Source organism: Colossoma macropomum, unplaced genomic scaffold (genome assembly GCF_904425465.1).
Source record: "Colossoma macropomum unplaced genomic scaffold, Colossoma_macropomum, whole genome shotgun sequence".
In the NCBI taxonomy this organism is placed as follows: Eukaryota; Metazoa; Chordata; class Actinopteri; order Characiformes; family Serrasalmidae; genus Colossoma; species Colossoma macropomum.
In genome coordinates this window covers 774,628-799,302 of record NW_023495247.1, presented here as the reverse complement: position 1 = coordinate 799,302, position 24,675 = coordinate 774,628, and the positions used below count along the sequence as shown (strand labels likewise).

At 41.6% G+C, this 24,675-nt stretch overlaps 1 protein-coding gene across 1 annotated transcript in view; it reads left to right on the top strand.

Annotated features, from left to right (window-relative positions):
- LOC118801239 (exocyst complex component 6B-like) overlaps nt 1–24,675 on the top strand; it is a gene marked incomplete at its 5' end in the record, with an annotated part of 63,730 nt that overhangs the window by 22,445 nt on the left and 16,610 nt on the right. The window contains 2 exon segments of the mRNA XM_036561428.1: nt 8,577–8,718; nt 10,824–10,897. Coding sequence (XP_036417321.1) covers nt 8,577–8,718; nt 10,824–10,897 — 216 coding nt within the window.

The window sequence follows — 24,675 nt, the reverse complement described above, 5'->3', positions numbered from 1 at the left end:
AGTTCTTGTTTTTACACATGAATGCAGTCCAGTGACACATTTGGTTCTTCAGAATCCTTTTCTAAGAACTCCTGGCTTGGCTGCTCCTCAGCCCACAGCCCATACACATGCAGGTGTGAATGTGTGAGTTAGGGAAGGCACTTTGAGTTCATGATCCTAGAGTTCTGAGGGTGACTCTGAAGCCACAGCCCAATCAGTCATGCTAACACGCTTGACCTTCTCCGCCCTGACCGCTCAACCACAAACCCAGCAGTGACACCCTGAGAGACCTTCAGTGTAGACCGCAAACGCTTCAGCCAAGGTCTCATAAGCGAGTAGGAAAAAAGTGTGGTCAGCCAGCGTTGTGTGTAAATCCCTAAAGCACAGACATAAATGTAACCTTTGACCTAAAACCAGTCCCTGCCTCCTCCTCTCTCTTCTGTAGGGCAGTCCAATAGAGCACGCCAGACTGCCGGTGAGTATGGTTGCAGTGTGGGCTAAATTGCTACCATAACCTTGACTGTGAGTCATGATTGCATTGTAGCACTTCCGCATGTTACCTGGTGTTCATCTGACAGCTCACACCCTAAGCTGGACTTACAGACTTACTGTGTGTTGTGATGAAACAGTGGATGGATTTGTGCATTGATTTTTAGGTCTCAAAATTTTCGAGTTTTGGGCCCAGAAGTAGGATGGACCTGAAATCCTCAAATTGTCATGTTCCTCATTTCCTGCAATTTTGAGGAAACTGAAGCTTTGACTGATGTGCACTCTTTCATTTACTTAATACAAGGGCTGATTCCAACAGCATTTTACATTTTACAGCTTTGAATACTCATTGATAGTTCTGAATGAGTACTTGAATATTTGTTCTCAAAATCACCCTTGAAAACAACATTTTGGCTGACATCTGTCTGACAGAACAGCTTCCATTTTAATTAAAATTTTAATCTGCACCAACGGCAATGGATGTATGGCTTGCTTCAGACAAAATGCAAGCTAGTGTTGTTTGTTTTTTTTTTTATTCTTTTTGTAAATTTTTTTTAGTGAAACATGAACTCCCATACAGATCCCATTTTCTGTAGTGTTTAAACTGTATTTTTGTTGGTGTGGTAGTTGCAGAGCAAGTCCTGCACAGAACTTATTGGATACAAATGCTACTCTATGCAGCGGTGAGCATGTTTCTTGGCACCTGATATTTTAAAGTGCTCTCATTCATTGACTTTGTAGGCCATGTCTTGGGTTTCAAGTGCTGCTCTTTTTCTGCTTCAACAAAATGGCTCAGGCTATGGCTCATGATGAACATGGGGCAGCCAAACATGTTTGAGCTAAATTTTTTTTTTCCAAGAATAAGTAAAGTTTCTCAACGCTTACCATGCATCAGCACGCGCTCGATTCAGCCGAGAAGGTCCTGCTCCAATACAGCGTGCGTGGACTCAGTGCTGTTTCCCAAAACATGCTGCTGAAAAGTCCAAGAAAGCTTTATAGCCAGAGCAACTCAAAACTGCAGATTGAATCTCCGGGTCTTGGCAGGCAGTTGTGAAACGTGCTTCGCATCTCTGCTGCATTGCTACCCTGTTTACATGATATAGCGTTTTGTAGAACATGTGGTGGATGCTTCTGCAATGATTCGGATGCGTGAAACCACTGCAGCTTACCATTCAAGTCTGGACATCTGCATTGCCAGACGTTTCATTCATGAAAAAAATCCCCACTGCTTTGCAGGTTGTGTTCTAAGAGAGGTAGTGAAGATGCTCGTTTGCTCGATTGTTAGCTGATTTTTGATTTGTGATGAGTATAAATATACATGAAGACTTACACATAGCATTCCACATAACAGTCTATGTGTGTGTCTATGTGTGTGTCTGTCTGTGTGAGAGAGATGAGGGAGACCACCGGAGCTGTGTGTGGGTTTTGTAGTGTAAACTGAATGCAGTCACCCACAGCTCACATGTAAGCAATCTGATTGGACTGGAGAGGAACAGAGAAAGCCCTCCAGGTGTATATTGAAAAGTATGTGAGTGAATGAGTGTGTACATCTTTGTACTTCTTGTGGTCAGGGGTAGAAGTATATATATTTTAGCTCTGTATCATGAGGGAAAGGTCCACTGTCATTACATGCGCTACAACATTTCCAGACAAGTAAGGATTCAGGAGAAAAAGTTTAGCTATAAATATAAACCTAGAAATGAAAGGGCACATCCTGTACCTTTTGCCTTGTCATGCTACGCTGAAGGCATGCTGCTTGTGGAATAAAATGCAAACTACTTGAGGTATGGGACATGATCATGAAATCTCAAGTTCTCATCACAATTTCATTATATTATTTTGGTACAATTCAGAATATTTTTTTAAAATTCACTGAATGCACAGTTGTAACTGGAGGAACTATTTACGCAGTAGTGGAATGTAAATAAAATCAATACAACAGACTTTTTTTGCTTTTTGTACATTTGAAAGTAAGAGACCATCCTTCATGCATTTAATTTCCAGTCAAAATGGCCGTAAAGTACAAGTTATTCATTTTTCAGCATCAGGAAGAATGTAGAAAACTTAAAGTACTGTGCAAAAGTCTAAAGGCACATTTTTAAACTCCCAAAGCAAATACGAATAACATTAATAAGTAATGATTTAATGTATGTTAGTGTGTTTACTTAACCATTCCTCAAATTTAATACTGATAGATTTGATAACATGCTTGATTTTCTGTTAAATGTTTTCTGTCTACACTGAATAATGAATACCTTGTGCTTTATAGTAATTTTGACTAGATATTAAATGAATAATAATGAAGTTATTGATTTTTGTACTGTACTTTACTAAATATAATGTAACTAATGATAATCAACACAACATGAACCAAAAAGCCAACTAAAAAATAACTTCGCTAGTGCTTTGCTAGAATTATGTATTGTTTGGTTCTCCTATCAGGGAAACTGATCATTATTTACCTAAAGTGGGTTTGCAGTGTGGGAACTCTTGCGTACTGCTGGTCCATTTCTGTGTTTGCTGGTGTTGTTTATGAAAGGTTGGAAGAGAATTGTATAATGTTGGAAGTTCATGTACCATCACCTGTTTTTTTGAAGTGAGGGTAATGCGTGCTGACAGGAATCAGTTCGCCTCAGACAGCGATTCTCTGCTTCTTGTTAAGCTGTTGGTGTTAGGTATATATCAACTGTCTTTGCAAGCAGTGATTGGTATAGGTGTGATTTACATGAGTTAGCACAAGCATTTAAAATATGAGTGTTGTGAAAGTCGCAGTTTTACAACACTATCTCTCTCCCCTCTCATAGGCCTGGGAATGAAATTTGTGCTATGAAGTGACCCTTTAACCCTGACCTTCCATCATATCAACCTTCAACATCCTGCGTCTTTTTCTCTCATAAAGCCTTCTTCCGTCTCTCTGTCTCGCTTTCTTTCTTTCTCTCTGGTACTCCTGTCCTCTGTTCTCTCTGTTCTGTTTATTTTCACAGCTGTGTGCAACTGAGTGCTTTTTAATGAGTGCTTTGATGAGTCGTTCTTTAATTAAGCACACTGGCTACTTCTCACTCTTTCTTTTTCCCTCCTTCTTCTCTCGCTCCCTGTCAGTGCCTCAGGCTAATTGTTAACATGCGTCTGCCCTGAACTGTAAAACAAATGTGCTACTGTGAGAGGGGCGTTCCTCCCTTAGATCGGCCCCATGTGAAACCAAACCCCAAAAACATGTACACGCCTACAGATGCCCTTTGAACTGGTATTCTATGGGTACTAGAGGGAAGTCAGATCTCAGGGGTCATTCAGTGCCCCAGTTTAATTGAGGTGGACCTTACTTTGTCAATTTTGTTCTGTGTGTTGGTGTGTGCACATATGCATATGTCCTGTGTGTATCATGTTTTCCCTATATGTAATTAGATTAAATTAGCTTTGCTATATAGAAAAGGCTTCTATATTCTATATGTTCTTTAATTGTTATGTCAAGCTTCTAACCATAGCAGAACCCCTTTTGGCGCTATATAGAACCATTTTTAAAAAGGTTCTATGTAGAACCCTATACACCACATTCTCCATCAATCAGAAGAACGATTTTACCGTGCAAAGAAGCATGCTAACTATGATAGCTGCTATGTTCGCATTATTACCTCAGCAAACTAATACATTGATACATGATCCACTGATGAGATCTTTCAACACATGTTGACCATGACATTATCCCACTGCACACATCACCCTTGTTTGCTGCCCCCCAACCCCCTTTCCCCCCATAGTTATCATTAAACTAATTTCCTATTTCCTCCCAAATTTGTATGAGGATGATATTTCCAGATTATGGCTATTATTCTCTCTACGTACAAATGTTAAACACGCCAAATCAATAAACCCTTTGCTCCAATCAGACCGGATAAGGCGCTCTCATGAGTGATTATAATAGCTGCAGCAGGAGACAGGTACTCGTGTGTGTTTTCATTCCACTATAGGAAAAGAAACAACAAACAGCCACTATTGCTTTGGCCTACATGATTTATTATGGCTATTAAGCATGCAGAGACGAGTGGCCGAAAAACAAGCGTGTTTATTTTTTAATCACTGCAGCGCCGCACAGGCACCCTAATCATCTGTAATCACCTAGTTAGACCTGAAAGTGCTTCAACCTGATTAGAAGCTGACTGGGTTAGACCGCATAGTGAGTAAGTACGCGTGTGTGTGCATGCGTGTGAGAAAGAAAGATACGTGACAAACTGATGACCAGTGCAGTGTTTGATTATTGTCTAGATCCTAATTTCCTGTAAACAAACCATTTGTGTTAAATGGAAAAAGATGCTAAATATAACAGATGGCACTTAACACTTATCATCTGGACTGACTGACATCCATTTGCAAGACTAATCCAAACCAAGCTCTTCACTCCCCTCTTCCAAGCTCCTCTCCTCATTTAGACTTGTGCACAGACGTCTATAGTACTGTACAAAAGTCAGAGGTTACTAGGTCTTGCGCTGTTGTTAGGAGTTCCATTTTTTTCTATATCTTTTTATACATATATTTTTACTCCAGTTTTGGAAATTCCTGTTTTTTACTTATTTATCTTTGACTTCCCTTTTTTATGCTTGTGTATTTTTTTTTTATATCTTATCTCTGACGAGACGACAGCTGAAAAATATGAATAATAGTGATTAACTTGTACTTAATGGCCATTTTGACTGGAAAATAAAATAAATAAATCTCTGAATTTGCACAGTACCGTCAAGTACTGGAAAAGATATTGCCAAAACACACATTTAAGGCCAGATAAGACTGGTTCAAGAAGACAATATTTAAAGCTTCACATTGTTTATCCCAAATTCACACCAGACGTAATACTGTCAAAAACATCGAAGCATTGTAGTTCATTGATTCTCATTATAGATCGCAAAGCTATAGAAGTGAGAGTGGGCAATTTTAATGGATCTCAGGGGAGTTAGAACTTGATATAAAAAATGGTAAGGACCATGTTTTTTTAATTTGGGGTCATTTTAAAATGGTTTAAAATGGAGGTGTACATGTTCTATCAAACACTTCAGAAATGCTTTTGGTGTGATTTGGCCTTCAGTTCGGTAGACAAGGCCAAACAACAAATGAGATACCATGGGAGGCCATGAAATGAGCAGTTACTATTCAGAAGCCCACATACAGATACCACTTATTATGCAAAGGGACCAATTATCTTTATATTTATGAAGTGTTATTAAGATTTTTCTTGGCAATTGTAAATAAGAAGAATTATTTTGATCTCTGGAATCACACTTTGGGCTACCTCTGTGTGCCAGGGTATAAAATCTGATGGGCAAACACTTGTATAAAAGCAAAAGACTTAAAGCATAAAATTCAGTTGGTGGAAATATAGATTTTGAGGCTTTATTGTTATTGGCTCTGAAAATGTGGACATATTTAAATACCCCTATTATGCAAGTCGCTCGACTAGTTTCATTACATTTCATTAATAGCCATTTGGTCACATGATGGTGTAAACCAAGCCCTCTGTCTGTTTTAACTCCCAGTGAAAAGTGCCTTCCCAAAACCAAGCTTTGCTCACCTCTCCCTCCCCACTGCAGCTCACATTCATCAGCACTGCTGCTCTGGGCCATGCTCCAGTCTGGACTCTCGGCTCCACTCACTCCCACCGTTAGATCAATGACTGCAATCAGTGTGCTGGCCCAAGGCTTAATTGGTTAAAGTCAGTGGAGGGAGGAGAGCGCAGAAAGAGGAGGTTTGGGATATGACTGTACAGAGTTGCTAAATCACTGTTGTTGCCCTTTCTTTTGCTTTTTGTCTGTTGTTTTGCTTTCATTTTCTTTTTTATTGTGTCCCTCTGTCCTTCCTTTATGGTCTTTATTTATTTATTTATTTATTTATTTATTTATTTAAACGTACTTCACTTGGCTTATTCATCATGATATTTTGCACAATGTTAAGGGCAGAATGGTGTGCTCAAATCATGTGAAAGTGACTTTTTTTGGGCAGCGACTGCATGTGTGCATATGTATGTTGTGTGTGTGTGTGTGTGTACAGAATGTGTAAAATCATTTATCATGGCAATAATTGTGTCTTTGCTTGTAAAAACAACATATTAGAATAGGTGTAAATAAACAAGTACAGTTAAAAAGTAATCATTTCTAATTAACAAAAAAAAGTAGTTATCTTCTGAGCCAGTTTGAAAAACAAAGGTTGGTTCCAGATGTCTCATGCTGTTGCATGGATTTGTTAAAAGCTAAACAAACTTAACACATAAAACTGCTACTTATTTTATTATTTGTATTTATTGTAATATTGGTGTTTCTGCACAAACACCAGCTGCATAGATGAACTGTTTCTTTAATTGTAATTTTCAGGTGCCCAACACTTTAGCACAGTACTGTATATAACGCAGTATGTGCATACTCTTATTAGAGAAGGATGTGAAACCAGTTTGCACTCTGTCAGTAGAAATGTCTAGCACAAATGGTTTACTGCACCTTTCCATTTTTGAGCCGGTTTGCATTGGCAGTGTCATGTCGTGTGTACACATTCAGACACAACACACATACAGGGTTTGGACAGGGTTGCCCTTTTTTCATCATAAACTTAGATTTCTCTCCATGCTTTGTGTAGATTTACTGTGGGGTTTTTATTGAGCTCTGTGATTTACTGCGCTGTGCTTTGCCAGTGTGTAGACAGTAGAAAGTCCTCTTGTATAATAGTGTTTTGTTTTTTATTTTTGACCCGATTAGACAGAAATCCCACAGACCTCAGGCCCTCCACTCTTGTGTTTTCTTTTAGGTTTAGTATCATATTAAAAGCTTTGGATCTCTCCCGAAATATTACTCTGGTTGTCAGGAAAGAGCTGGACAGCAGACAAGGGCATATTTGAGGTTTTTGCGTGTCTGTGTGTGTCTAAGTTAGAGAGAGTGAAAGGGCAAATGCATTACTGTGTTTTAAAATTGAAAGTTTAATTCGTTTTTTTATAGAGTTAGTATTCAGTAATGCTGCTGTGTCTGTGTGGAAGGGTGTGTGTATGCATTTTTGCATGTGTTGATGCGTTTTATTGTGGTGTATTGTAACACAAGGTGTATGTATCGTATTGGTGTGTGTGCATGTATGTGTGCGTGGAGCATGCGTTGGACCAGTGGTTCCCATTTCTGGTCCTGGAATACCTCTGACCTGCATATTGTTGTATTCGCTCCTCTAGCATGGCTGATCCAACTAATTGGCTAATTATCAAGCCCGCCATGTGTTGAGACTGCTGTGATAGAGCAGGTGATACGCTAAAATGAGCAAGAGTTCTCCAGGACCAGGATTGAGGAGCACGATGTTCAACCTCAAATGTGGCAGTGACTGAGAATCGGAGAAGTGATTCTCCATTTGATGAAATTGGAGGAGAAATGGAGAAATGAAGGGATTATTCTTATACCCATCCAGTCTTAATTAGTCCAATACCATAACCTCACTGTTTCTTGTGTATTTCTGTTTTAAACCTTCAGTAGTAATGGACCCTTTTCACACATCCATATTTGACACAGGGGAACATATTATGCATACGAACATTAAAGTAGTGGCTGTGTTTACGAATGAGAGTGAGAATTCGCCTATTTTTTTTGTCCTCGTTAAGGTATTTACCTTTTTCTTTTTATTTTTGGTGAAATAGTTTACATTTTCAGAGAGGAGCAGACTTTAAAGAAGAAAACGTGAAACTTATAAGAAAAGAATAATAAGTCCTTTTTATTCTCATTTATAAATGCCACCACTGCTGTAATATTTACCTTACTATGATCTCCCCTTTTGTTGCATCCACAAGTGTGAAAAGAGTCTGTGTTTCGTTATAGTGTCACTTTCGTCACAGTGTCCTCAATCTTTCGTCTCTGTTTCTCAGATTCAGATGGCTTTATTGGCATGAATTGTAATTAACTTTTGCCAGTGTGATGAAAAATAGAAGTAATGTACAATTGAATAAAGTATATTCAATATATATATATATATATATATATATATATATATATATATATATATATATATATATGGAAGTCTCAACGTGGTCTCTCTCTCTCTCTCTCTCTCTCTCTCTCTCTCTCTCTCTCTCTCTCTCTCTCTCTCTCTCTCTCTCTCTCTAGGGAAAAGTTGCTCAGACAGCTTGTATGTCTGCGTGTAAACACCTCTCCACCTCCTTGCTGCAGCTGCTGCTGGAGGCCGATGTCAGGCAGGTATCCATGGGAGCGCTGCAGCAGTTCAACGTTGACGTCAAAGAATGTGAGAGTAAGTATTGTCTTGTTTAGCCTTACTGTAAACCCTTTCAGTGTTTTCATTGCGGGCTGCACTCACTCCTTTACAGCTTTTAATTATTTATACGGAAGTGGATGCCTGTGAATATTGAGAGATGAAGTAGCTCACACCTAGATTTTCTTTATTAAAATAATGTTTTTTAAAGCCGCTCTCTGAACTTGGCAATAATGCCATGAATATTATCAGCAGGCTTCATTTTTCAGCAGGGCTGTACATGTGTCTTTGTGTATCTGGAAGAGACACAACCCCCACAACTCCCCGAAGGCAAATCAGAGTAAAGTGAGAGAAAGAAAAAAGAATGCGTTTTTGGCTTATGACAGAGCTTTGTCACAGTTTTCCCTGTGACCACAGCTCAAACCGCTTTTGAGCATCTAATCCATGCCGCATTAATGGATTTCCCATGATCCTCGTCTCATGCGCGCCATCACCCACAGGTCACAGGCAGAGAGACAAAATGACCTTCCTGCACGAGACTACCATATCAACTGCGGTGGTTCCACCATCTGTTGCCTTTTTAGTTTTTCCCTTTTCCAACCAGACTGATAAGTACTTATCTCAATGTCAGTCACTTTTCAAAGTCTCATTGATTTGGAATGCTAATGCTTTCAGTTTACCAAGCCACAAAATTGTGCTTTAACCCAAACACTGCTTGGATGGAAAGTGTCTTAAACTTCAACTAAGGCTGAGCAAAAATAAATTCTATATTATGTGAGCACCAAAGTGATCAGATGATGTGTGCCTAGATAAATCTGTAAATCAGTGGCCTGCGTATAGCAAAAGCAGATAGGAAAAGGCAGAGGGGTTATTTGAGTGGAGTGTAATTGTGTTGATATGGTACAAAGTTTGCAGTTTAAAAATAATTTTATTGTAGAACACTGTTAATGTCTTGTTGCAAGGCCTGTCACAAGCCACTAGGGGTGCTGTGCATCTTTCATCATCAAAATTGTTCCGACTGTCTGCTGGCCAGGATTAATTTTTCATCAAACCGCCTTTCAGCACACTCTAGTATTGAGACCATTAGCAGTGCTACAAAATAGGCACAGAGTGCTCACCAGTGATGTAAAGGTATATAGGCTTGTGGAAGAAGTGTTAAAACAGTGTCCACTGTTGCTAGAGTCTTAAGACACATCTTGCCTTTGACAAACTCTATTCATTTCTTTTTTGCAAATTCGTGGTTGTAAGGATATGGCCTTTGTTTGTTTGTTTGTTTATTTATTAAATCTTTTGATTTTGACAAGGCCTGATATTACACGTCAAAGCTGTTTCTTACCTGTGGAATGGCGAGTGCACGTGCGAGTGCCAGTGATCATTGCGTTTTATGGCGGAGACGCTGGTATAAAAGCGTGAACAGGGTAAGCAGTCGCTGGCTCTGGGTTTAAGGGGTCAGAAATAAAGATGGCAGGCGTGTAATCCGCGTGAGAGGCGAGAAAAACACGCAGCGTCGTGAGGTGAAAGGGATTTCTCCCGGCCCCGGCTTGTTTTGTCCCCTCGTGTCAAATGTTCCGTTTTCCAGAATGGAGAAGCTGCTTGTTTACGGGGTTTCTCTCCAAAGACAGAGAAAGCTCTAGTGGCCTCATGTCCAACCCCCAGAAACCTCACGACAACCCTCCCTCCACCTTCACAACCCCTCCGCCCCCTTGCCTTTTCACAAGGTTTTGTCGCCCCCTTTGCCCTGTGCTGCGCCACATGTTAGGGAGAGCAACTGCATGGGAATCAGCCTCAGGTTTTAGGCTGCTGAGGTAAAGGCAGGCCCCCTTGTCCCTCACACCCCACCCTTTCCGTGCCTTGTCAGATCAACACTGGGGAGAATTAATGAGAGTTTGATGATGAGTTTTTTGGGACGGGTAGCACAAAGCCCAGTGGCAGACCCAGAGACATGACTCTGTGGCCCCGAACCACCCAACCAACCCCCCTCCTTCCTCAGCACCCCAACGCCATCAAAGCCCCCCTCCAATCCACCTCCCCCACCCCCACTGAACCTCCCCCTGTCCTCCCCTTGTCCCGGCTGTCATCCGTCTGCCAATCTCCCACTCCATGGCGAATTCCCTGCTCTCTTTATCCCTCTCTCTTTCCCACAGGGTTTGCCAGGGCCGGCCCGGTGCCTGGCTTCCAGGGGGACACTCTGCTGCTCGCCTTCATCGACTTGAGACAAGTAGGTCTTTGTTTTTTTCCACCCCTTTTTCTTTTTCTTTCATTCTTCTTTCTCCCTTTCTTCTGTTTTCTCCTGTTTACCCCTCGGCATCCCCCCCTTCTTTTTTTCTCATTCTCTCTCCTCTACCACGCCAATCCCAACCCCCTAAAACCTCTACCCCAGGCCTGATTTGTTTGAAGGTTTCTTTCCTAAAGTCACCCTCAGTGCGTGAATCTGTGTTTTTTGTATTCATATCTGCAGTCCCAGGGGTTCCGACATACACAGACCTTTGAGTGGTTTTGAAATAGTCTTTGTTTCTTTTGGTTTAGAGGTGGTCTAAAGACTTCGTCTTGTTGAGTTTAAGGTGAGTGTCTCTATGTAGGCTTTTTTACGGGTCATCTTATCCCATTTGCACCTTTTACACACTTGAACACGGAGTTTCACACTCAGATCATTGGTTGGCTGCCCTATGTCATCACCATACACTTAGACACAAGTAAATGTTCCACAGCACTGGAATGACATCAGGACTGAAAGTGCAGCAGTCCCTCTGCGCTTGCCTTTATTTGCCAAGCAGTGCGCTGACTACACTAAATCTATGCCTTTACTCACAGTATTTGTACAAGTATGTATCTAACCAAATTAAAGGGTTCTGTGTGTAGAGTGTATAGTGTATGTGCACTTGTGTGTAAAGGGGGATTAAGGTCTAGAGGGGATGGGAAAGAATAACACTGGGGGTATGAGGGTCCATATTTGGGGCCCCCTCCTTTGCAACCAAAGTGGCCAACCTGAGTGAGTGTCGGAGGCTGAGAGAGGATGACGGATGGGCTGGATGCTCGTGGAGCGTTGGATGAATGAGCTGACAGACAGTGACATATAGCTCTTTCTTCCACTAAAACAATCCCGTTTTGTCTCGCCTGCCATCATGATGCAGTGCCACTTGTTTTCCATTTAGGGTTCTTTCTCCAGAAACCTGACATCACCATGAAGGGGCTTGTGTGGTTTTTGCTTTGTTTTAATAAAAAAAGAGCAAAAGGAACAGGAAGCCTAAGAAAAGAAAATCAAAATCTGTTTGTATTTGCATAAATTCATGGTTTTGAGTGACTGCAATAATTCACCTGTCATGTGCCACTGGTTATCAGTGTTATCATAATTTCAAAGTGATGTGGTGAGAGAATATATACCTCCTTTGCTTCCACCGCTCCCCCTCCCTTCTTGGGGTGGCTTTTTCATGTGGTTGTTCTGGGGATCATGGGCATCAGAACCGCTCCGTTGACCCAGGCATCCCCCAGTGTGGCTGGCCCTGAATACGCCCGATAAATCAACCTGAAGGGCCCGTTTGTGTACCAGACTCCCGGGTCCTGGGATGGGGCTGTGGGTCAAACCTTCTAGAGACAGACAACAGAAAGGTCCGGAAGCACTGGGAGGAGTTTGGTGAGAGTCTGGAGCTTCGCTTTACACTCTGATCTGAAAAGAAAAGAATATGAAAAGAGAGAGGGCCATCCAGACCCAGCTTCAAAGACCCAGAGACACTGAGGGGTAATTGGGACAAATGGAGAAAGATTGACATGTTGACAGGAGAGGAGATGACAGAGAGGAAATGAGCTGAACAAAGATGAGAAAACCATTCAGTCACGTTCTCATTAATTCTTGCATTGATATACGCAAGAAGGACAAGGATTTCAAAATATCTATAAAGACAAAGGCAGACAGAAGTAGGGATAAAGGGAAGAACACTTGCTTCCCTCTGCTCCCTCAAAGGCCTTCCTTGCATTCTTGATCCTCTTCAGTGTCTCTGCAGAAGTGATGTAGAAATAAACAGCTGCAACTGCTATTGAGAGAGTTCGTCTTTTCCAACAGAGGGAGAGTGAGAAAGCAGAAGTGGGCAGTGTAAACAGTGCTGCTGGCTGTGGCTTGATGCTGCAGGGCTATATTTAGCGGCGGGGAGGCTTGCGGTGGTGGGAACCCTTGGCTGGCCTTGGTGTGTGGGAGGCCTGCTGGGCTCTGCGGTGTGCTGGCCCCCCTTCCTCTCTCGTTGGTGCGCACACCCTTGGCCAACGCCCGCCTCAACTCTGCCCTGGATCTTCTGCTTGTCCAGATTCCTCGCGAGGCTTACGGGAGAGTGGAGACTCAGCAGGGGGCTTCAGACGCCCTTGAGGACCTTCATGGGATACTGTGGGAGGTGAAGGGATCTGTTTTGTGTGCAGTACTTAGAGGAAGATCAGGTCATGTTTTTGTTCCGTTTAAAGAGTTGTATAGTAGCAGATTTATAAGACTTGGCTAGAGCCCATGAATGGACCTTTTCTTGCGGATGAAGACCCTCAGTAGTGGTGCTTTTGGTTTGCTGTGCTTTTCCTTGTCCAGTGCAGGAATATCTGAGCCAGACCTGTTAAGGGCTTTAGCCAGTAGTAGTTCATTAGGAGGAGGATGATCAAGCAAACAAGTCCTTATTTGAGTGCACTTCTCTCTAGCTTTTTCTCCCCACCTCACCATCTCTAAATCTCTAGCTTCTCTTCTACACCCCACATGGCTAATTTTATAAGGCAGCAGAGGGAGATTATTGGGGGGAATCTGGTTCCTCATCCCATAGGTTTCAGAGCCACGAGGCTGCTGTGCATTCCTGTGGTCTGTCCACAGGCATTATCCTAGAATTCCTGGAATGCTTTTAAAATGGCCAATGGAAAAAGCTTTTCTCCTTATTATTCCCTACCAGTCCTTCTCACAGTTTCTCTGGTGTTATAAGTGAATAGCATCACCAATGCCTCCAGTGTCTCTTTGCTCTGCTTTTGTTCCCTGTGCATCCTTACTGGTGTCTAACCCCGGAGAAACTGCTTGTGCCCAACTAAGTTACTTTGGTAACTGACTTCACTTCTGACCTCACCAGTCACCTATCCTGTGTACCACTTTTCACCTCACTGTCTCAGACCTGCCCCATCGAGTATTCGCATCTTTCTTTATAATTCGGTTCCAGTCTCTTTTAGTTTATGCTTTGTTCTTTGTATTTTAATGTTATATTGAACTATGAAAACCAACCCCAACCATGAATTATGACAGTACTACAACAACAATTTTTTAAAAATAACCCTGCAATGTACACATTTTCCAATTCTGTGTGTCCTGACCTTGCCATGGTGTTTCACGGATTTTTCTTTCTTTTGTAGGAGCCTTAAAAGTTTAAAAGAATTTTTGGTCTAAAGCCTGGACAGAATAATTTTTGATATAATATAGCGCTGTAAAAATGTCCAATACTCATATATAGTGAATATGCATTTGTGGGTGTGTGAATGTGGATTATAATTTCTAAACGACAACAAATGCAAGGCAGGGACAGGTTTGTGGTGGTAGGTTCAAAAGTTGAATCACTGGTTCAAGGAATATTTTCTTCTCTTTCAGATTTGGCAGCTCTGGAATGGCACTAAAGGAATCTAAAAAATGTTTCTTTTTCTGGTTAAACAAGGCAAATGACTTTTAACCTTTTGAATGATCATTCTTGTGCCACTAGTTTGGAAGTTTTGTTGAAACCACAACTTTTTCTGCCTATAGTGTAGCCTCTTTTTCCTTGTTTATTGCTACAGTGGGGATGCTTAAGAACAGGTCTCTGAAAACTTACTGAAGCTGTATCAGTGCTGAGAGACAGCATACTGGGATGCGACAGGCAGTCCTTATTACAATTTACTGTTTAATCCAGTCTAAGGAAAGTGGTGATCAAAGCCTGCAAATGGTAATAAGAAGGCCAATTCCAAGGATATATGAATTTTACTGGATTCTGCCCCTCTTCTCCACTTCTTGTACACTTTTCCACTTCCCCTCAGTCCATTTTAAATGAGCTCAGGCCCAGAGAAGGCAGCAGCGTTTTTGGATCCGGTTTATATATGGTTTCTTCTTTGAGTTTAAGAGTTTTAACTAGCATTTGTGGATGCAGTGACGAACTGTTTTCACAGACAGTGTTTTTCAGAAGTGTTCCAGAAGTGTTGCAGTGCTGCCTGAGGGCCCGAAGATCATGGCCAGAAAATACTGGTTTTTGGCCTCGTCCCTTTCATACAGAGATTTCTACAGATTCTCAGAATCTTTTAATGTTGTTATGTACCGTAAATGATGTAAAGCAAAAGTTCTTTGCTGTTTTACGTTGAGAAACGTTATTCTTGAATTGTTGCACTATTTGTTCATGCAGTCTTTCATAGAGTGGTGAACCCCTCCTCACTTTTACTTGTAAAAGACTCAGCCTCTTTGGGATGCTCTTTTATACCCAATCATGTTGCTGACCTGTTGCCAACCACCAAGTGTTTTATTACACAATCAATCATTACACAACTTTACCAGCCTTTTGTTGCCCCTGTCCCAACTTTTTTGGAACGTGTTGTTGGCAACAAATTCAAAATGGGCAAATATTTTTCAATGAACAATAAAATTTCTCAGTTTCAACATTTGATATGTTGTCTTTGTACTATTCTCAATGAAATATAGGGTTTAAATGATTTGCGCATTATTGCATTTTGTTTTTTAGGCAACCAAAAACAAAATATATTTTTAGCAAAACCATGTCATAATTAATGGTACTCCTGCATTTAGTAGTTTGTGTGGCCTCCTTTTGCCAAAATAATGCGTCTTTTCCTATAATGCTTAATGGGATGGGAGAATACAGAGCAAGGGGTCTGAGATCACTCCTCAATACAGAATCTGTCCAGATCCTGCAGGGTCCTCCTTCCTTTTTTTGCACTCTCTTCTTCAGCAAACCCCACAGGTTTTCAGTTGGGTTTAGGTCAGGGGATTGGGATCGCCATGTCAAAAGCTTGATTCTGTCTGTTTCAAACCATTTTTGTGTGGATTTGGGTTTATGTTTTTGACCCAGATTCCATTCAAAGAGTCAAAGATTCAGGCACTTACATTTGGGGTTAGGTTAAATAAAGGCTGCCTTCTGGCACACCTTCCAAGTTTGTTAACATTGAGGGGGTGTCTAATTGTAGTTTTGTAGACGTGAATCCAAGATGCTACCATCTTCACTTATGGTTTTGTTAACATCTGTACCAAACGTGCCTCAGTTATGGAGCTGACTGTAAATACAGACACACTCACTGGCCACTTTAACAGAACACCAGCACCTACAAGGTACTGCACATATTGTCCATTTTATCAAGTAGACTGAAAATATGTGTGCGCTTTGTAGTTCAACAATTATGTATTGCACCTCAAAGTTCAATATTTATTCTTCTGTTCTTGCTCACTGAGAATATATGACCTATCTGTGTAGTAGTTAGGGAATAGGGGAAAACCTGTAATTTCTGAGAAGTAACCAAGAGGAAAAAAGGCACATGGTTATACTAACTAAGGTTATACACTATGCTGCTCTAAAGCAACATGTACACATGTACCCGGTTACTCATACCCCCCCACACCCAAGCATACAAAACAAGTGCTGACCTGTTGTCTGCTCCTAAATATTTCATCAGTCCGTGAGTGACTTTCCAACTTTAACTTTCTGGTTAAAGAGAAACGAAAGGTTGTGACTAGCACTGAACTTTATTAAATGAAAGTAAAAGCAGCAAAAATGTTATGGTTCACAGCTTGGCAAGCATTAAAGGTCACAATTGACATAACTGACATTATGTTGTCATTTTCGAAAGTTGTGAGGTTTGGGAATTCCTGCTCATGATTTTATGAGCAAGGAAGGTCTCAAATAGCGTTGTACAAGTTCAGTGGTTCGGGAATCTCAGCTGTTTCCCAAGCTGAAGCTGGGTATTTCCCAGTAGAGCAAGTGTCGCATTGCTCTACTTGGACCATGCAGCGCTCAAGTGTTCGTTGCTTGTGTGTGTAAGTGTGAGGCATGTAGCTGTTCTGCTGCAGTTGTTACCTCACACTCACTTCCTTATTGCATATTGTGACCACATGCCCAATATCTACCTTAAATGTGTATGGTAGTTCGTATTTCATGGAATATCTGATGCATGTCTTGCTTGTGGGTTAATTTTATTGGTGTAGTGTATTTTTGTCACTCTGCAGTGTTTGTCCAGAGCTAACTAAAACCACCAGTCGTGGCTTGTATCATCAGAGACCACAGATGTAACTGTTCAGTTGCAGTGTGATTACAACAGGTAATGGTTTGAGTGCTTAGTGAGTCAGGAGCGTAAGCAGACCTTTCTTTCACCCCTTACAGCAGCACAAGTCTGTCTGGACTTCACGGTTTTGGTGAAAGAAGTGAGTGAGCGAGAGAGGGGGAGGACGAGCACCTCTCTAGCGCATTCTCCCTCAGTGATGTCAGTTGAACAGACTGGACGCTGAGTGTGTGTTTGTGTTTCTAATGGTGTAAGAGTCACCACTCGGTCAAGCGCAGCCTCTGTGAACCCTTAACCTACAGGGTTCAGTAGCTGGGGTCAGACAGACAGGAGGAGAGCAGCGGAGTACAGGGAAGCAGGGATAGAGGATGAAACCATCTGGCCTATACTCTGCTCATTACCCCTTTCACCTTCACCTCCCATACATCAACTCTGCGTGGTGCCTTCGAGAAAGATTCCCAAAGTGAAGGGAGATGAGACAGAAACGAAAACTGTGTGGAACTCCAGCGTTTATGAAGCAGTTTGGGTGTTCTTCATTTTCCAGCGTTTGTCAACAAAAGAACAAGTGGAGTGGAGAAGTAGAGGGGAAAAAAGGAAGAGGGACAGTTCCCGTCTTCTGCCCTTGCCATCTCTTCATAGATGGCTAAACAAGCCAGTGACAGGTGTCACAGTTTAATCGTTCCCTCTTGCTTCCTCTCGGTGCCCAGAGAGTGTGTCACGCTTAACTGTGTCCCCCCTGCTCGTTCTCAATGGCCTGCCAGTGTGTGGCAGTGAAAGGGCCGTTTGAGGCCCTGTCACGGGTCTCCAGGGGTCAGACGGATGAGCTGCCCCGCTTGTATGGAGTCAGCGAGAGAGCAGAGATTCTACCAGGCAGGGGGTTGACATCTCTCTTTGCGTCAGAACCCCACTCATCCCCATGAGGATGACACTGGCACTGTGTGTGTGTGTGTCTGTGTGTATTCTTGTGGTGAAGATGGATGTTGAAGTGTCTACTGATTCTTTCTTGCTTGGCTCACTGTTGAGCACCGAATAGTGTCCTTTTTCTCTCTTCATTCTATGTGATGAGAAGAGTGTGGCACTTCAAGGGAAAGCATCCTGCCCAAAACATCTCCTTCAGCTAACCGGCTTTTCGTTTTAAAACAGTTGCATTTCAGAACTAGTGGTCTGCAAAGGCATGAAATTTGAAACCCGACCGGTGTCTGACCCATACCCGCACTTTTGGGTTCTGGGTTGCACTTCTAAATTTGAAATGCGAAACCCACATGCGCATGCTAACTAAGATAGATTATCACAAAGTTTCACAGTGCTCTGTTATGTTCCTAAGCACTTGAGTTGATCAACAGAAAATTAACTAAAATAATCTCTCCACCCATGTCTGAAAGTTGGGCTTTAACTGTAGCCAACACTGACTTAACTAGTACGTGAAAGCAGTCTGTCACCACCATTTATTTCTGGCTAGTAGCTGCTGTATCCACAATAAATGTGTTGCTGAAGAGAAAACTTGCCAGTCCTCTTTCTCAGCTCTGTGACAGTTTTAATGTAACAACCAGGTCATAATGTGTCTGCAGTGAAGATATCCCTTACTCATTGGAATTTATGTCCCTTGCTCATTTCCTTTTAGCAAGCGTTCCTTTTTATTTCGACCATGGCAAACAGGTAGTCCAAATTTGTACGTGGAAAATCGTTTCGAATCAGGCCCAAAACGTTTTTTATTTTTTTATAATTTTTTTTTATTGGGCAGATTGCAGACCTCTTTTCAGAATGTGCATGGCTGTCCTTCCACCAGGTCAAAATGACCTGATGCAGATGGAGAGCCAAAGGACACACATTCGTACGCAAATGCGTAGCCGATAATGGCAATAATGACTTTGGCCCAATGTAGTAGGGTGTGTGTTTGGGTGTCTCTCTCTCTCTCTCTCTCTCTCTCTCTCTCTCTCTCTCTCTCTCTCTCTCTCTCTCTCTCTCTACGTGTGAGCGCGTGTGCATGCACATAATGGGGAAAGGAGCTTGTGTAGGGGACCACATATCTGTGGTTTCCCCTCTGTGTCCTTTGGCTCACAAATTGTATTTCTGCACTGTGGGGACTCATTACTCTCCTGTTGCTGTCAAGCTGAAGCGGTCTTGGTTAATCTGCAGTGCCCCTGTGTTCTTGTGCCTAAATGTGCAAGCACACATACTCTGAATACCATGTGTTCTCGTTTCTCTTGCTTAGGGTTTGCTTTTGTAATAAAATGTTTGAATGATTAGTTGTGACCCCTAGGTTTGGATAGACTTTTACACACAGACACACATTTACAGTCATAATTCACATTTTGGGCTTGTCTGTGTGCCAGCTCCACGATGCTGTCTCTGGAATACAGACTGATAGACTTTGCAGTCTCGTCTCTCCTAGATGAAATCTGACAGATGGCAGACTGTTGTGCTTTCTAGGCACAGGAATGTAGTATTAAACCCCTCAGTCACTCAAAATCTTGCTCTCTTCATTTATTGTGAGCTTCACTTTTTCATTTTTTGTACATTGTGACCACAAGACCTGCAATGCAGTTGAACGCTAGGGCCTAGCCTGACTGGTCAAGTGATTCTCTTTATATTAGACAACCACCATGCGTTTTTGGGTATCGGATACTTTCAGACTTCACAACACACACAGGACGCATCGTGATTGGATTATGATTGTGTCGCTCAAACCACATTCAGAGTTGGACACAGATCTTGACCACTTCAAACCAAGGGTAAATGTAACATCCACATAGAAGTACTTAAGTGGAGATGCGTCTACTGACTAGCAGATGAGCATTCAAGCCAAGCTTATCGATTCGTTTTGCAACAGGGGAAAAAGGTAAATGAAAGTAAAACAGAAACAGCATGTGTGTTGATGTGCTTTGTACACGGGAAAGTAAAATTGGATCTCATCTGGTATTACTGGGAACACATTTTAGCTAAAAGTGTAAATGGAATCTATATCTGTATATCCAGATATGGATTTGGACATAACACTTTAATGCAAGTTGTAAATAGACTCATAATGGCATAGTCTTTGTCTGTTTGTCTTTGCTTATCATCCCAATAATCAGTGAACCACCTCAGTGCCCATGTAGTACTCAACACATTTCTAACGCAAAAAGGAGAATTGAGCTGGTACTGAAGCTTCCATAATTTGTCTCGGAGCAAGGAACAAAAACACTCTCAAGGTTCAACTGCAGACCTTGTACTCATAATCACCCTATCCCTCATGCCCAGCATGGGTTTTACCTAGTCTTTTTCAGTGTGGCATTGGACTCGCTGGATCTTATTTAGAACTGTAGGTCCCACTGACTGTTTGTGTGACCTATGCATCTGGTTCACAGTGTGTCTGTATATTGTTCAATAAGTCTGTGGTGTATTGCTGTGTTCTGTTCTAGTTATGTTTTGCTCACAGCTTCTCTCAACTTGACACCTCATATCTTTAGATCTTCAGCGAGTTTTGATAACTCGTTGAGTACTTTTTGAGCAAAACTGTAATATATTCACACAGTATTCATTGTAGTGTTTAAGTTTATGAAAATTTATCCCTGTGGAGATCAGAGACTTGTAGCTAATCTCTGCATCTTTCATTTACATTTTGCCAATGTTTGAAAAGAGGACTTGCCTATTTTACAACGATGTCCTCGAATTCACTCTTCTTTCTTACCCTTTTTTGGAGACACAGTTGGACACGCATGGTTTGGATTGAAGATCTCATAACACTCTTATGAAGCTTCTCTTGTTTACCATGAGCTGTTGATACACAGGAAGAATAAACAAAAGAAAGAAGAGCTGTTTGACTGGGCAGGAACAATAGCAGCTCTCTTCTGCTCTTTGCTCTGCTCTTCATCTGACTGGTGATTTGCTTTAAACAGTTACCATGCAGAGTTTAATATAACTGAAGTCAGGCATCTGAGTCAAAAATGTTGTGGATGCTATCTGGACTTCACTTTTCTCTGCCCTTGTGAGGGTGTACTTTTGTGTGGGTGAACTTCTGAACTAATTTCCAAGATTCATTTTGAAGTCAGGAGTGTGTTTTAATTTAATGTCAAATATTTAAGCTTTTACCCTGAATTGTAATGCAGATTTAAAGCTTATGCTTCGTGACACTGAACAGCCATGATTCAGTGTACTGCTCAATAGCAAAATGTTGCCTTTTCAGAATTTAAATAGCATCATTCATAGTGATGCACTGAAATGAAAAATCTTGACCAAAACCAAAATTCTGGACATACTCGGCTGAAAATGAAAACCCCCGATTTTTTTTTCTTTATTTATTTATAGATTTTTGTGTTTGGCTTCTTATTTATGCTTTTGAATGAACTGTTTCAAAATAAATAAATATAAAAATAAATAATAAACAAATAAACTATTTCCTAAATTTCCTATGTACAGTTTGTGCCTATGTGTCTATCCAGCGACCACAACGAAAGAGAATGGTTGGTCATCTAAGGCAAAGAATTCCATTTTTATCAATGTATGTATTGATTTATTGTGTTTTTCACTATTTTGAATTTTCAAAAATCATTTCTGAAGTGTTAGATTTTTTTTTTCAGTCAAAAATTTGTACTTTTTTTTTCTCTTTTGGCTATAAACCAGAAATATGCTTTTTCACCATTTTTGTCATAAACCTTTCAGTTGCACATATTATACATTCAAGCACAGGTGAGACACCACAGGTCCTTTCACCTGGAGGGGTCTGAAAAAAGTCTGATCCCTCTAATTGTACTGCCACACAAAAACAAAGAGCTGCCAATCATGTACTAAACTGGAACCTGAACTACTTGCTGTAGTTGTTTCTGCACTCTTTTCAAGAAGAATGGACAAAAATGATTCAGACTTCATGTCATTCCACAGCCCTGCCAGACTCCTCCTCGTTTTCTGGTCCATGAAGAGCTCTAGGAGCCTTAGCCGTTGTTGTTTTTGTTCCAGTTGTTCCCGCCTGGCTCCATGAGCATTTCCTCTCACTTTATCAGTGATTGTTGCTCATCAGTGTTCTTACTGTTTGTGCCTATGCTCACAGTGCAAGATTTATCTCCAAGAATTTTAAACATGCTTGAAAATATCGGGGTGTCTGCAATAGACCGACCCCAGATAAATAAATTGTGTCTCTGAACTGCTCACTTTACGGTAGCTGTCGTCACAGCTGTTTGCCGCTGTTCTACGGGGGGACTTGTCGCAGATCCCAGTCATTTTTCTGTCCTTGGGTTTATGCATAATGCAGCAGCTGAGAGTTTGTGACCTAATGTATTTATACTTTTTTTACTCAGTAACAGCACAGGGAAGACCTATTGATGGCTAACGCTACAGTGAACAGGTGATCGATGAAACTGAGGGGACAGGAGGAGAAAAGGAGGAGGGGATCTATATAAAACAAGGCAGAGCATAAGAGGGAGGGAGGGAGGCTTGGAGGGAGGAGGTAGCAGTGGAGAAAGACAATGTGTGGGGCGGTGAACTCATCCTGCCCCCAGCGCACGCTGGCTGACCTTCCTGTATTTAACAGCCAGAACCAGACCAGGTGTAATCACTTTCTCCAGCCGTCCTCCTGTCTTTCCGTCCCGGAGTGAAGAGAGAGAGGGAGAGTAAGTGAAAGAGAAGGGGGTGGGCCAGTCTCGTAGTGGCCTCCGGCCGACCCTGCTTGCGTTTCCCCGGAGCCAGCGGACGATAAGCCTGACGCGCTATCTGTCTTGTCTCTCTCTCTCTCGTGTTCGGTCTTGCTTGCTTGCGCTCTCTCTCTCTCTCTCTCTCTCTCTCTCTCTCTCTCTCTCTCTCTCTCTCTCTCTGTCTGTCTGTCTCACTCACTCACTCACTCTCTATAAACTAGCAGGGTTTTGTGGGGGGGTGTCATGCGGTACAGCTATCAAGCTGCGTGTGTAATACATGTTCACATATAGCACACACAGGGAGACCGAGTGCTGACCCCTAAGTAACCTTGGCTTCTGTCCAGTCAAGGAGTCAGGCGGAATCTAGAGTCTGAGACCCTCTCTATCACTTTCTCTTTAACGCTGCGGCTCCCAATCAGCTTAGCCCAGCATGAGATGCTCTGACAGTAGGAACTGGTTACAGGGGTGCAGAGGAGAGATGCAGGTTTTATTTCCTCTTTCTCTACCTCCTCCTATTACTGTCTGCTCACTCCTGTTTTCTCCCTGAACCCTTCCTCTGTGCTTGACTATGAATGCTATGAAATTTCATTGGATCAGTGTCTCAAGACGCCTGAATTCTCTTCTCTTAGAGAAGAAATCTTTTCATCTTTGTCTTTTCTTTCTTTTTCTTTCATTCCCCTCTGTCCATCCCTCTGTGCTCTCTGTGTCTGATTAAGGGCTGATAGAGAGATTGTTTTTACCTGTTTTGCCTCCTTATGACCTCAATTTCAACCCTCATTGCCCTGTTACCGGAAAGCCTGATGCGTTGTAGGTCATTTACAAATGCCAATTCCCTTGCCAGTTAGAACTGTAAATAGGTTTTTGGTGAATTCCAATGGGACAACAAGCACTGGCTTGACCTTATTGCCTTAAATGAGTGACTCTCTCTCTCTCTCTCTCTCTCTCTCTCTCTCTCTCTCTCTCTCTCTCTCTCATACTCTCTTATTCTTTTTCTGGCATCTGTTTATCTCTTTATCTTCATGCAGTGGTGACTGTAAGTAAGTGGAATTTGGTTAGTAGCCTTTCTGTGACCCTCAGCACAAGAGCTATCAGAATTTGTGTCCACAGAGATGGTGCTGCGCTGCTACATTAAAAAAAAGACTCAGATTATCCGATTATATCTTTTGTGAATGTCCTCTGAAAGGGCAGGAGGTTTTTGTTAAAGCAGTGTAAGGCTGGTTTGTCTATTCTGAAGCTAAGCTGTGGTAATTGCCTCTACACATGCATGCACTGTCACTGTTTCAGCTGAGTGTATGTAATTTGTAAGAGTAGTTTGAATTTTTCCAATTCTTCTAACCCTCTTTTGACAGTCTTTTAAAAAAGTCTTTAAAAGGACTTGGATTAAATTTTACAGTGGTCATGCCCTTTGCCAAACTCTGATTCCTGGAAGTCTCATTTTTGGAATCATCTGTGCTTTTATTTCTAAATGTCACCAACTTAAGACATCTTAAACGGTTGTTTTGAGGTTCCATGACTGTTTTTGTTCTTGCCCCTGTTTTACTTAGATTGGTTTATGTAGTCTTTATAGTCTTTAACAGGACTTATGATGTGCATCTGCCATTTGTCTCCTCACTAGCTGCTTGATTTGATTTCTTCCATGTACAGTACTGCGTGAAAGTCAGGCCTGCTCTCAGTTTTTAAAAAAAAAAAAAATCTTCAGGGATATTTTTCATACCTCCAAAGTTCAGCCTTGGAATGTGGTTGCGTTTTATGCTTTTCACAATCCAAGTAATTCCAAAAACATTTGATGATTTTGAGGTCTGAGCTCTGGGGTGGCCGGTTTATTGTTTTTGAGAAAACCAGCAACTTTTCTCTCTCTCTCTTTTTTCTTTTTTTGTTAGTAATGCCATCATGACACCTACACATCCTTTCAGAGCCATAGTGGTGGTGTCTTCTCACAGTGGAAGGATGGAGAGAATCACTTGTGGATTCCTTTGACTGCTTTGCCATTATTTTTCTTATGCAAGTGGATAACCTTACATCTAATCTCTTCTGAGATGTCTCCTGAAAAGTGAATAAATTGTACACAATGGCCGTTTTGACTACCGGAAATTAAATAAATGAATGTCAGACTTTTCGCGGTGGTCTTTACCAGTACTGTATA